This window comes from Lupinus angustifolius, chromosome LG19, assembly GCF_001865875.1.
Source record: "Lupinus angustifolius cultivar Tanjil chromosome LG19, LupAngTanjil_v1.0, whole genome shotgun sequence".
Classification (NCBI taxonomy): Eukaryota; Viridiplantae; Streptophyta; class Magnoliopsida; order Fabales; family Fabaceae; genus Lupinus; species Lupinus angustifolius.
The window spans coordinates 1682263-1695575 of record NC_032027.1 but is presented as its reverse complement, the minus strand read 5'-3'; the positions used below and the strand labels follow the sequence as shown (position 1 = coordinate 1695575).

Below are 13313 nucleotides of genomic sequence, written 5' to 3'. Positions count from 1 at the left end.
CCATGTTATTGCTTTCAGTGGTGGTTTGCAATGGAGGACTAACAGGTTCTTATATAAGGAAACCTTGGTCTGTGGATATGCCATTAGATAGTGATGTTTATGCAACACCTTCTGGCTACAATGCTCCTCAACAGGTACCAACAAAATTGCATCATTAATAATACTTATGTTGTCATTTACAAACATTGCATCATTAATAATACTTATGTTGTGATTTATGTTTTATAGGTTCATATTACACAAGGTGATCAAGAGGGAAAGGCTATGATAGTGTCATGGGTGACTATGGATGAACCAGGGAGTAATGAAGTTCATTATTGGAGAGAAGGTAGCCCTGATAGCACATTAGTGGCTGAAGGATACCATGTTACTTATAGATACTTCAATTATGCATCTGGTTATATTCATCATTGTCTCCTTAAACATCTTGAGGTAAGGATTAACTTTATTGCTTTTTTAATACAAGAAGAATATGTATATGGTATTCATCATGGAATTAAATCTAATCAATTCATGCTTGTACTTTTATACATGCATGTGTAGCTCCAAAATTATGGTCATAATAGTATCCATGTATGTCTTTCAAGTATTTTATGAATCTTATTTTCTTTCATCCCATGTTTAATTAACTCATTTTCTTCATTATTTTGGCAGTATGACACAAAGTATTACTATGAGGTGGGAATTGGGCACACTGTGAGGCAATTTCACTTCATGACCCCTCCTGAAATAAACCCTGATGCACCATATACATTTGGTCTCATGGGTAAGTTTATTTGCTCAAAACATAAAGTCACATTCTGAACTTGGTACTATTGTTGTAGAAGATTAATTTGACATTATGGTGTTCTTTTTGTAGGGGATCTGGGTCAGACTGTCGATTCAAATAATACCCTTATGCACTATGAATCCAACCCTAAGAAACCACAAGCAGTGTTGTTTCTTGGAGACCTTTCTTATGCAGATGACCACCCGAATCATGACAATGTTAGATGGGATACATGGGGAAGGTTCACGGAAAGAAGTGTTGCTTATCAACCTTGGATATGGGTTACCGGAAACCATGAAATCGACCTTGCCCCTTCCATTGTAAGCTTTGAACTTCAAATGTTTAGAAATTATGTCCTTTATGTTGTGCTTTTAATGAATAACAAATTATTTTATTACAAAAGTAATTCTAAGTAGAAGATTGGTGATTTTGTCTTCAGGGTGAAACTGTGCCTTTCAAACCTTTCGTTCATCGTTACCCTGTCCCTCACAAAGAATCTGGAAGTACTGAACCCTTTTGGTATTCTATCAAGAGAGCATCAGCACACATCATAGTGTTGTCTTCATATTCAGCTTATGGTAACATTAAATATACACTTATTAATCCTTGAACTGCTAAGGATTAAAAAGTTGGTAATTTGTGACTTGATATACAGTTTTGATTGTTGCATCTTAATCCTTATAATAATATTGTTTTCAGGTAAATATACTCCACAATATCAATGGCTTCAGGCAGAGTTAGCAAAGGTTGATAGGACCAGGACTCCTTGGTTAATTGTTCTTCTGCATGCACCTTGGTATAATAGTTACAACTATCACTATATGGAAGGGGAAACCATGAGGGTCCAATTTGAGTCATGGTTTGTCAACTACAAAGTTGATCTTGTTCTTGCTGGTCATGTCCATGCATATGAACGAAGTGTAAGTGCTAATAATGCTCCACCCTTTTCACTGTCGTTAAGATATTATATGAACTCCATTTATGACATGAAAATGGTTCATTTATGCTATTGTTGATGGTGAAAGCAATTAATGTGTATCAGGAACGTATATCGAATATTAAATACAACATTGTAGATGGTAGTTGTCGTCCAGTGAAGGATGAATCAGCTCCAGTGTACATAACCATTGGTGATGGAGGGAATGTTGAAGGTGCAGCAGACAAGTAAGTTGATGCAATAATGGGTTCTTCTTCTTTATATGTTAGGCTTAGTTAGATTATTACTAAATATTGTTTTGTCTACAATGCAGTTTGACAATGCCACAACCAGAATATTCAGCATATAGAGAGCCAAGTTTTGGGCATGCAATATTTGAGATAAAGAACAGAACACATGCTTTCTATAGTTGGTATAGAAATGATGATGATTATGCTACTCAAGCTGATTCAATGTGGTTTTTCAACAGATATTGGCACCCTCTTGATGATTCCAAAACTAGTATTAGTCAACACTACTAGGAATTACAGATTTATTTATAATAATCTCTCCACTCACACTGCTTTTTGGTTAATCAATAAATAAGTAAATAAAATTAGTTACTTCTTATGGTAAAACCTTTTGATTTTTAATGCAGCTTTTTTGTGTTTTATGTGCTATTTCACTTGACAAACCATATATGAAATATAAACACAATACAAATAGTATAAACACATTGCCATGCGTTGAGATCAATAACAAAAAATGATTATCATCTCTTACTAATTTCTCACTCCTTAAATAAAAGTCTATATTACATATACAAAGCTATTAAATGTTCAATAAAAAATCTTAGACATCACAAGCAGTACTCATAAAACTATTAAATGTTCAATAAAAAATCTTAAGATGAAAATTGCCAACACAAGCAGTACTCTTAGACATCAAAATTGGCCAACCATATTACATATACAAAGCTGCATTTTGCACTTCAAAAATGATTTTCATGCCTTTCTCATCCTTGAATATATGTATATCCTTATCCTCTCTTAAAATTGTCCCCTTTCATTTTAAAGAGCACATTTTCAACCAATCATAACTAATGACACATGAAGTGACACAGATCATGAAACAACATTAAAGTCTCAGTTGCAATATCAACAAGATGTTGGTTTAGTGAGATAAAGTTTTGTTAGATCCTCAGAAAGACCACATTGTCACCAAATTGTCAAGAGTTTGATGTCTGATAACGACATTTCTTCAGAGGAGTCATACACCCCGAAATGAATTAGTTTCTTACCTACAAGGTGAGAGGATACTCTTGGTACTCCAAAAAAAAAGAATCCCAATGGGTGTTTTTGGAACGGGATCCACTGAAAAGTTCCTGTCCCATGTCCCACACCAATCAGTGTTTGCCAACAAATCAAAAATAACACCTCAATTTATCCTTATTTTATTAAAATAATATGTTAATTCCATATGTCAATATATGAATGGAATGGGACAGGAATGGGGACACCAAGTTGGGACAGGTGATCCCCATCCGGTGTTTTTGCATACTTCCAAACATGAAAAATGAATTTCATTGCTCCTTAAAATAATTTAAAAAAAAAGACATTTTTACTTCCAAATCCCAGGTACATAGATGAAGGTCCCATCACTTTATCATCTCAGCTAGGTTTTAATACATAGTTACATACCATTATTAGAAGTCAAGTTTAAACATAAATTATCTATACATTTAAAACTTGTCAAGTATTACAATGTGTAATGCTTGCAGTAAAGTTGATGCTACCTTGCATACAAGTGTTTCCAAGAGATGTAACGTATATACATAATTTGATTTCCCACAATCTGCATTATAAACCAGTCCCAATCCAGGTCCAGCGCATTGAACATACTTAATCTTAACAATCTGACTGAGAAAAGCCATGATTTCCACACTGCTTCTGGTCATATCTCTTGTTACTCCTGAAAAATATAAGAAGGTTAACAACAACAAAAAAGCAATCCATAAGTCACATGCACAAAATAATTTAACTTATCATGTAGTACCTCCGGAGGATATATAGATGAAGTGGATTTCACCTCAGTGGTTAACTCAGTCTCTGCGATTCTTGCTTCTGATTTTTCATTTGAATAGCTATTCCAGTACAAAAGCATGTGTTAGAATCATTGCAAAGATATTCACACGAATAATAACACAGGAAAAGCTGGAGATGTTTTATTATTTTAGGCTACTGAAATTAATCAGCCTCAGATAAACTTATTACATGACAGTGTTCCATGAGCAAGTTTTGACTGAACACAAGGTGACTGACAGTAAATATGAAATCCCTCACCCCCTCAAGAAAAGTAAAGATGTAACCATGTTTTGTAATTTCTGGGAGAACAAATGTGTAACGGAAAGTTAGTATAGATTCATTTCCACCACTACTGTCTTTGATTATATAGATTTTACATGAGGGAAACTTCTTTGTAAAATTTATCTCTGGAGAAAATGGAAGGGCAATGTCCATCTTAAAATCATCAAATTTCATCCCAATAGGATCACAAGGAAATCCAAAACACACAGTATGAAGCTATTAATGTCTAAATTCTAATATGCAGCAATTCAAAATAAATCCAGTCAGACATACGTTGAAAGTATGGTCACCCATATAAGCTCTATACAATCCACCCAAAGAAGTCTTTGCTCAACTGGTATTACACCATAAGTAATGAGATGAGCAAATGGCCACAGCTTCCACCCTGCCTGTGTAAGAAAATAAACTTATTAGAAGCAAGAAAGTTGCAAGGTTTGTTATCTACAAGATTCTACTACTATTTCCTAACAGGAGATAGTTGTATTATAAGTTGATAATCATAGCATATCTTGGTAGAATTTCAATTCAGAGTAAGAAGCTAGAACAAATTGCACTCAGTAAGTGTGTTAGCCGCAAAGAGTGAGACTTTATGTCAGCAATTAAATGTGCTTGTTTCAGCAAAAAGATGTAGTGTTGTGATTCTCAAAGAAACACAAGATCTGTTTCAATGCATTACATGAAATAGGAAAAGCAAAAAGGTTCACTTACGGTCAACATGGGGAAAAAGGTTGCCTTCAATTCATTAAAAATATTGATTGGAGAATCAAAACGCAGGAGTGCCACAACTGTATAATAAATGCTGTTCCAAACTGCTGACCATGCAGTTTGATCAAAGGCAACTTTGGCAGGAACTACCCACCATTCTTTATATGGAAATAGCTCCTGTTAAATGAGAAAGCCACTTAGTGCATGACAATAAAGTTAGCAATTCAAGAACCAAGCAGAACATGGGAAAGAAAATTATTATTATTATGGTTTACCTCGCAAAACTGATAATAGTAGTGAGAAAGCGAGCCATGAAGAGTAAAACCAACCAGCCCTGATCTGAACATTCGTGCACGGTCAAACTCAAAAAGAGGTTTTCCTTCAAAGCACTGCAATAATCATGAACATTAAGCCATTGAATTATATATAAAAAATTACCTTTTAAGACTCATCGGCTATACACAGTCACAAAATATAAAGCTTCTTGCACATTGCAAAGCTAAAGTGTATATGTGCAGAAAACAAGGTGAGGTCACATAAGGTGATATGTGGGTGCATATATGTAACACTACTCATGACCGAATAATACAGAGACATACCTGTGCAATCCAGTCACCTACGGAGTAAACAACCCCACTGATCACCATCTTGGCAAAAACTGGATTTGTCTTAAGAGCTTCCTCATAAGCAGACCAGTTATGCTGAGGTGCATATCTTAGTATCTCAAAAAGTGTCCACCCCTACATGGTATACAAAGTAATATAAGTCCTAGGCTCCTACCCCATAATGAACACCTCAGTCCACAAAGTTCTCAACACACACAAAATGAAACAAAAAAAAAACTATTATTTTAAATTTCAACCCGGTGTTTTAAATTGTGGTTGCGGCCGCGGTTACTGCGGTTGCGGCCGTTGCCGTGTGAATTATATTGTAAGTAAAAACATATTTTTGACATCAATGTAGTCTGTTGCGACAGTCACCGCAACCGCAATATTGCAGCCGATGCGGTCCGCAATTTGAAACACTGTTTCAACCTAATTGGAATGAATTACCTTCTATTTCCCATCTATGTATTCTTATTACATCAAAGCAGTCATTTTTACTCTAAAATTTTAACAACAAAGTCAATCTCATTTCTCAAAATACCAATACCCCATATCCAAGTGACAACGAACTTGGTTCCTCTAAGCAGGGTCTTAGATTAGAAACTATTTATGAGTCCAGTGTAATTTCCAGATATGGAAGATTAATTATCCAAATAAAATACATTCAATTGAAGATAAAAAATATTAGAATGAATTACATTTAGTTTTCTGTATTCTCATCTTTTTATTATCACATCAAAAAATCACTTTTATTCCAAATTCCACAACAAAATCAAATTCACTTATCCAAACAAGATTAACCACGGAAAACAGAGTCAATTTCAGATTAACATACATGCCAGATAAAGCATGATGGAGTAATAACTAACTTACATGCCAGTAATCATGATCAATAGTGAGAAGCTTGGTGATAGCAAAAGTTCCTGCAGCAAGAACAATAGTTGCATTGATAGTTCTATCTACCAGCTTCTCCATGCTCTCTTCATTCTTTTCTCCAACCGAACTCGGAGAAGAAGAAGAAAACCCTTCCAACGATAACAAACCCACCTGAGTCGCCAAATCACCATCGCCGCCACCTTCCATCTCCACCCTACTCACCACCACACCTTCTTGAAGGTCCGTGACGTCATCGCTCTGCACCGATACGACGTCGAATTCTTTCGCCACCGCGATTTTCCGTTTGTTTCTTGAGAAAGCTATTTTCCGAGAAAATTTCGAGACCGGAGAAAATTGAGAGTTAGGAATGGATTTTGGTTTGGAAATTGATGCGAAGAAGCTGTGTGGAGGAATGGCGGTGTTGACCGACGCCATGGCCGAGTTTCAACGACGCTGCGTTTTTTCTGTGTGGGTGCGAAACGCGCACGTTTAATAGTCTTTTGTGATCTAGTGTGTCGCGGTGTGAGTGGAGCTGGTAGTGTAGATAGCTATTTGATGTGTTTCTGAGTTTGAGTTAGGTTTTGATTGGTTAAAGGTGTGGGGTGTATGAGAATATAGTGGAGTGTGAAGCATGTGAGTATAGTGGATGTTTCTAGTTGCTGAGGATTTTTGTGAATGCATGTTGGCGATGATAAATGGTGTCCACATGAAAAAGGTGGATGCTATCACAAAAATTAAATAACAAGTCCAACACAAATTTAATATGATGAAAAATGTATGTATCACTATTATTAATAAGGTAAGAGTCTTATATATTATCAATTTATTATCTATTATTTATTTTTAATGATTATTGACTTTTTAAACAAAAGTAATATAAATAAGTATGAATATTCATATGGACATTGTTTATATATTATATTCATTTTCTATTCTATGGGAATAAATGAAGTCCAAATTGAAAGTAATTTTAATAATTAGTTTTTTAAATATATGTGATTTATGAATTTTGATATATATTGATTATATTTATCTCTTCTTATCTATTAATAAATGGGAGAAAAAATTGTATGAGAATATCTAAATTTATCTTAAAGTACACCTTCCAAAAAATCATTTTTAATATACTTTAGTGTAAATACTGTTTATATTTTTAATTAAATATATTTGGTGTACCATTACAAAAATCGTCCTACAATAATTATTTTAAAATTTACCCTCAGCATATTTATAAATTGCATTTGTACCTAAAATTATGTTATTTACCAAACACGATGCATGCATTTAAGAATAAACAAGTTGTATAAGAGTAGTGCATTCAATATTTTAAAATTCAAATTGTTGGTCTCATAGTTTAGTGGAAAGACATGTGGAGTGAATATCCAAATTCAAATCTCTGAAGACATTACAACTTTTTTCATTTCATTATTCTCCTTCAGTTATATGTTCTCCCATAAATCTAGTTTAGAACTAAAGTTTTCCCTCCAAACTATTGTATTTTTCGTTAAAACAAGTTAGGTTTGTATTGCTATAAGAATACTTTAAGATCATGTTCTATGACCTAAAAGTTGTATATCACACATGTCAATTATAACAAAGAGAGTGTAAAGGAAATAAAATTGTTATGCTTTTTAAGAGAAAGAGGGAAATAAGACCTCTAACTTAATTAGAATAATTGTAATGCATGTTAGACATTAGTTAATAGTTAAACATTAAAGATAAATGTCTATCATTATTATCTCGATTCATCTATGATAACAATTTTACACTGGCAAAACAGTGATATCAACTTTATCTTAACACTAATAAAACGAGTATCAACTCAACAACTTAGGATCAACTCATCATTTATCATCATAATTATCCCAAAGGAGCTATAATAACAATTAACAATCTTATCAATTTAACTTTGTGGTTAACATTATGTTACCTTTGAGACTCAATATAGAGAACTTAAGCTCTAAGAAACTCAGAAGTTTAGGGTCTTCTTACTTGAAAACATTAACTATAGGAAATCTCTTGCATCTCAAGTCACAAATAAATCTACTTTTTATTGAAAAATGAAAGTCAAGAATTTTATAGTTTAATAACTCGATTAATTGTTAAAAATATAAAATAAAACATATTTGAATTTAAGAGAAAGAAATTGAGGATGAAAGAATTAATGAAACCTATTCTGAATTTAAAAACCAATATATAATGGGTATTCTTCAATGCTATGCTGTTATAGAGTTGAGAACTTTCTCTATTCATTTCATCACACTTTGATTTGATGTAATAGCAGACACTTATAATTATGTTATAAGCAATAAATCAATAACGAAATTCATTTTTCATGTTTTGGAAGCATGCAAAAACACCCATTGGGATTCTTTTTTTTTGGAGTACCAAGAGTATCCTCTCACCTTGTAGGTAAGAAACTAATTCATTTCGGGGTGTATGACTCCTCTGAAGAAATGTCGTTATCAGACATCAAACTCTTGACAATTTGGTGACAATGTGGTCTTTCTGAGGATCTAACAAAACTTTATCTCACTAAACCAACATCTTGTTGATATTGCAACTGAGACTTTAATGTTGTTTCATGATCTGTGTCACTTCATGTGTCATTAGTTATGATTGGTTGAAAATGTGCTCTTTAAAATGAAAGGGGACAATTTTAAGAGAGGATAAGGATATACATATATTCAAGGATGAGAAAGGCATGAAAATCATTTTTGAAGTGCAAAATGCAGCTTTGTATATGTAATATGGTTGGCCAATTTTGATGTCTAAGAGTACTGCTTGTGTTGGCAATTTTCATCTTAAGATTTTTTATTGAACATTTAATAGTTTTATGAGTACTGCTTGTGATGTCTAAGATTTTTTATTGAACATTTAATAGCTTTGTATATGTAATATAGACTTTTATTTAAGGAGTGAGAAATTAGTAAGAGATGATAATCATTTTTTGTTATTGATCTCAACGCATGGCAATGTGTTTATACTATTTGTATTGTGTTTATATTTCATATATGGTTTGTCAAGTGAAATAGCACATAAAACACAAAAAAGCTGCATTAAAAATCAAAAGGTTTTACCATAAGAAGTAACTAATTTTATTTACTTATTTATTGATTAACCAAAAAGCAGTGTGAGTGGAGAGATTATTATAAATAAATCTGTAATTCCTAGTAGTGTTGACTAATACTAGTTTTGGAATCATCAAGAGGGTGCCAATATCTGTTGAAAAACCACATTGAATCAGCTTGAGTAGCATAATCATCATCATTTCTATACCAACTATAGAAAGCATGTGTTCTGTTCTTTATCTCAAATATTGCATGCCCAAAACTTGGCTCTCTATATGCTGAATATTCTGGTTGTGGCATTGTCAAACTGCATTGTAGACAAAACAATATTTAGTAATAATCTAACTAAGCCTAACATATAAAGAAGAAGAACCCATTATTGCATCAACTTACTTGTCTGCTGCACCTTCAACATTCCCTCCATCACCAATGGTTATGTACACTGGAGCTGATTCATCCTTCACTGGACGACAACTACCATCTACAATGTTGTATTTAATATTCGATATACGTTCCTGATACACATTAATTGCTTTCACCATCAACAATAGCATAAATGAACCATTTTCATGTCATAAATGGAGTTCATATAATATCTTAACGACAGTGAAAAGGGTGGAGCATTATTAGCACTTACACTTCGTTCATATGCATGGACATGACCAGCAAGAACAAGATCAACTTTGTAGTTGACAAACCATGACTCAAATTGGACCCTCATGGTTTCCCCTTCCATATAGTGATAGTTGTAACTATTATACCAAGGTGCATGCAGAAGAACAATTAACCAAGGAGTCCTGGTCCTATCAACCTTTGCTAACTCTGCCTGAAGCCATTGATATTGTGGAGTATATTTACCTGAAAACAATATTATTATAAGGATTAAGATGCAACAATCAAAACTGTATATCAAGTCACAAATTACCAACTTTTTAATCCTTAGCAGTTCAAGGATTAATAAGTGTATATTTAATGTTACCATAAGCTGAATATGAAGACAACACTATGATGTGTGCTGATGCTCTCTTGATAGAATACCAAAAGGGTTCAGTACTTCCAGATTCTTTGTGAGGGACAGGGTAACGATGAACGAAAGGTTTGAAAGGCACAGTTTCACCCTGAAGACAAAATCACCAATCTTCTACTTAGAATTACTTTTGTAATAAAATAATTTGTTATTCATTAAAAGCACAACATAAAGGACATAATTTCTAAACATTTGAAGTTCAAAGCTTACAATGGAAGGGGCAAGGTCGATTTCATGGTTTCCGGTAACCCATATCCAAGGTTGATAAGCAACACTTCTTTCCGTGAACCTTCCCCATGTATCCCATCTAACATTGTCATGATTCGGGTGGTCATCTGCATAAGAAAGGTCTCCAAGAAACAACACTGCTTGTGGTTTCTTAGGGTTGGATTCATAGTGCATAAGGGTATTATTTGAATCGACAGTCTGACCCAGATCCCCTACAAAAAGAACACCATAATGTCAAATTAATCTTCTACAACAATAGTACCAAGTTCAGAATGTGACTTTATGTTTTGAGCAAATAAACTTACCCATGAGACCAAATGTATATGGTGCATCAGGGTTTATTTCAGGAGGGGTCATGAAGTGAAATTGCCTCACAGTGTGCCCAATTCCCACCTCATAGTAATACTTTGTGTCATACTGCCAAAATAATGAAGAAAATGAGTTAATTAAACATGGGATGAAAGAAAATAAGATTCATAAAATACTTGAAAGACATACATGGATACTATTATGACCATAATTTTGGAGCTACACATGCATGTATAAAAGTACAAGCATGAATTGATTAGATTTAATTCCATGATGAATACCATATACATATTCTTCTTGTATTAAAAAAGCAATAAAGTTAATCCTTACCTCAAGATGTTTAAGGAGACAATGATGAATATAACCAGATGCATAATTGAAGTATCTATAAGTAACATGGTATCCTTCAGCCACTAATGTGCTATCAGGGCTACCTTCTCTCCAATAATGAACTTCATTACTCCCTGGTTCATCCATAGTCACCCATGACACTATCATAGCCTTTCCCTCTTGATCACCTTGTGTAATATGAACCTATAAAACATAAATCACAACATAAGTATTATTAATGATGCAATGTTTGTAAATGACAACATAAGTATTATTAATGATGCAATTTTGTTGGTACCTGTTGAGGAGCATTGTAGCCAGAAGGTGTTGCATAAACATCACTATCTAATGGCATATCCACAGACCAAGGTTTCCTTATATAAGAACCTGTTAGTCCTCCATTGCAAACCACCACTGAAAGCAATAACATGGTCATAGCAAGAATTGAAGCCATCATATTTATACTCATTGCTTAGGTTCTTAACCTTTTCGACTATTATGAGTTGTTGCTGTACTAATGAGTGTGAGACTCTATATATATACACACACTACTCCTTTCAATATGAATTTTCGTTACTTATCAGATAAACATTGAGGTTTATCTTTATCCGAGAGTTATCATACTCATTATTCTTTATTTATTAACTTTATCTAATTTCTGTTAATTATTATTCTTTATTTATTAACTTTATCTAATTTCTGTTAGTTATTATAATTATCAATACTACGATTTGACTTTATCGTTATCTTTTACATATGTCATAGTGAATTTTAGTTTTTATACTTGTATAGATGAAACATGTGATAAAGGATGATGAATAAAAAAAATTATACTTCTATTTGTGTGTATTATAGATATATAATCATGTTTTTTATAAGTAATTTTTTTATTAATAGAATATCACTGATAATGTGGATTGGTTGTGGTTGAAGGTAGTGTATATATCATAGTATCATTAAGGAACAAAGATCATCTCCATTAATAGAAAGACAAATACATGTTTTTACACTTGTTTTTAGTAGTAAAAGTGTAATTTCATTATAATAAAAAAGATAAATATATCTTTATAAATTACATTTTCCTTTGTTTTTTGAAATATTTATCTCTCCATTAATGAATAACTCATCGTTAAGATACATGTGCCTTACGGAGAGAAAATATTATATGTCCCCTATCTCATCAGAAAAAACTTCAGATTTGGAGGAAAATAAAACAGATTAATTGGAGAAGGTTGACTATAGAATATAATTTAATTAAAATTCAATTTTTTATTTAAAGTTGTTGAGTTGATCCTCGTGTTGGGATGAATCATCTCCATTAATGAAGAGACAAATATTATAAAAAACTAAAAAAATAATAACATAGTAAGACATTTTTATCTTTTTATATACAATAGAATAACACTTTTATTATTGAGAATACATGTAAAGTCAAATATTTCTCATGAAAAGGCTCATGAAACTAATACCTTAAAGTTTTGGTTCAAGACGTGGTGTCACTTGTGACTCTTTACTCTTCCCATACCCATATAACAATGAAACTCCCTAGTAGTTGAAAGCTCCTCGGTCGCAGTCTGATACGATTGTTATCACCATTTTATTTTGGTAAAGTTGTTATCATAGGTCAATCGAGGTAATAATGATAACTTCATTTATCTTTAGTGATTAACGAATGAATGTCTGACATGCCATTAAATTTTGAATTGAAGATCACATTATAGAGGATAAGTTTCCTTGTGATTAAGTAGAATGGGTAATGACCTCTGTATTGGGATATATTATGAGTGTTTGAATTTCCAAACAAAAATAGAGGGCTTTATGTGAAATAATACAAAATTTCGTTATATATTTGATGAAAAATACAATAGTTTGAAAGGAAAACTTTAGTTCTAGCTAGAAGAGATTTAAGAGAGATTTTATAATGGAAGGGAAATAATAAGTACTTAACTAAGGGACTAATAATTTGAATTTATTTTGGTTATTAATAATTTGAATTTATTTTGGTTATTAATAATTTGAATTTTAAAATATTGAATGCACCACTCACTCATACAAATTGTTTATTCTTAAATGCATGCATGGTGTGTGATAGTTAACATAATTTTGGATAC

General features: G+C 32.7%; 3 protein-coding genes across 4 annotated transcripts; 1 reads left to right on the top strand and 2 right to left on the bottom strand.

Moving 5' to 3' along the window:
- On the top strand, positions 3–2292 carry LOC109334065 (purple acid phosphatase-like). The gene is made up of 8 exons (XM_019569641.1): positions 3–134; positions 229–432; positions 655–766; positions 860–1089; positions 1209–1347; positions 1469–1689; positions 1812–1933; positions 2020–2292. The coding sequence occupies exons 1-8, from the start codon at positions 3–5 to the stop codon at positions 2225–2227; spliced, it is 1368 nt and encodes a 455-aa protein (XP_019425186.1). The 3' UTR covers positions 2228–2292.
- On the bottom strand, positions 3284–11312 carry LOC109334780 (protein SYM1-like). Of its 2 annotated transcripts, XM_019570722.1 has the most exons (8): positions 11307–11312; positions 6235–6408; positions 5356–5496; positions 5032–5145; positions 4760–4933; positions 4325–4440; positions 3741–3828; positions 3284–3656 (listed from the first exon to the last, which is right to left on the bottom strand). In XM_019570722.1, the coding sequence occupies exons 2-8, from the start codon at positions 6334–6336 to the stop codon at positions 3651–3653; spliced, it is 741 nt and encodes a 246-aa protein (XP_019426267.1). In that variant the 5' UTR covers positions 6337–6408; positions 11307–11312; the 3' UTR covers positions 3284–3650. The 2 variants fall into 2 exon arrangements, with proteins under 2 accessions (XP_019426267.1, XP_019426266.1); XM_019570721.1 differs by lacking the exon at positions 11307–11312 and having other exon boundaries at positions 6235–6910.
- LOC109334779 (purple acid phosphatase-like) lies at positions 9349–11686 on the bottom strand. The gene is made up of 8 exons (XM_019570720.1): positions 11501–11686; positions 11203–11406; positions 10869–10980; positions 10546–10775; positions 10288–10426; positions 9946–10166; positions 9702–9823; positions 9349–9615 (listed from the first exon to the last, which is right to left on the bottom strand). Exons 1-8 carry the CDS (start codon positions 11669–11671, stop codon positions 9408–9410), a joined length of 1407 nt encoding a protein of 468 aa, XP_019426265.1. The 5' UTR covers positions 11672–11686; the 3' UTR covers positions 9349–9407.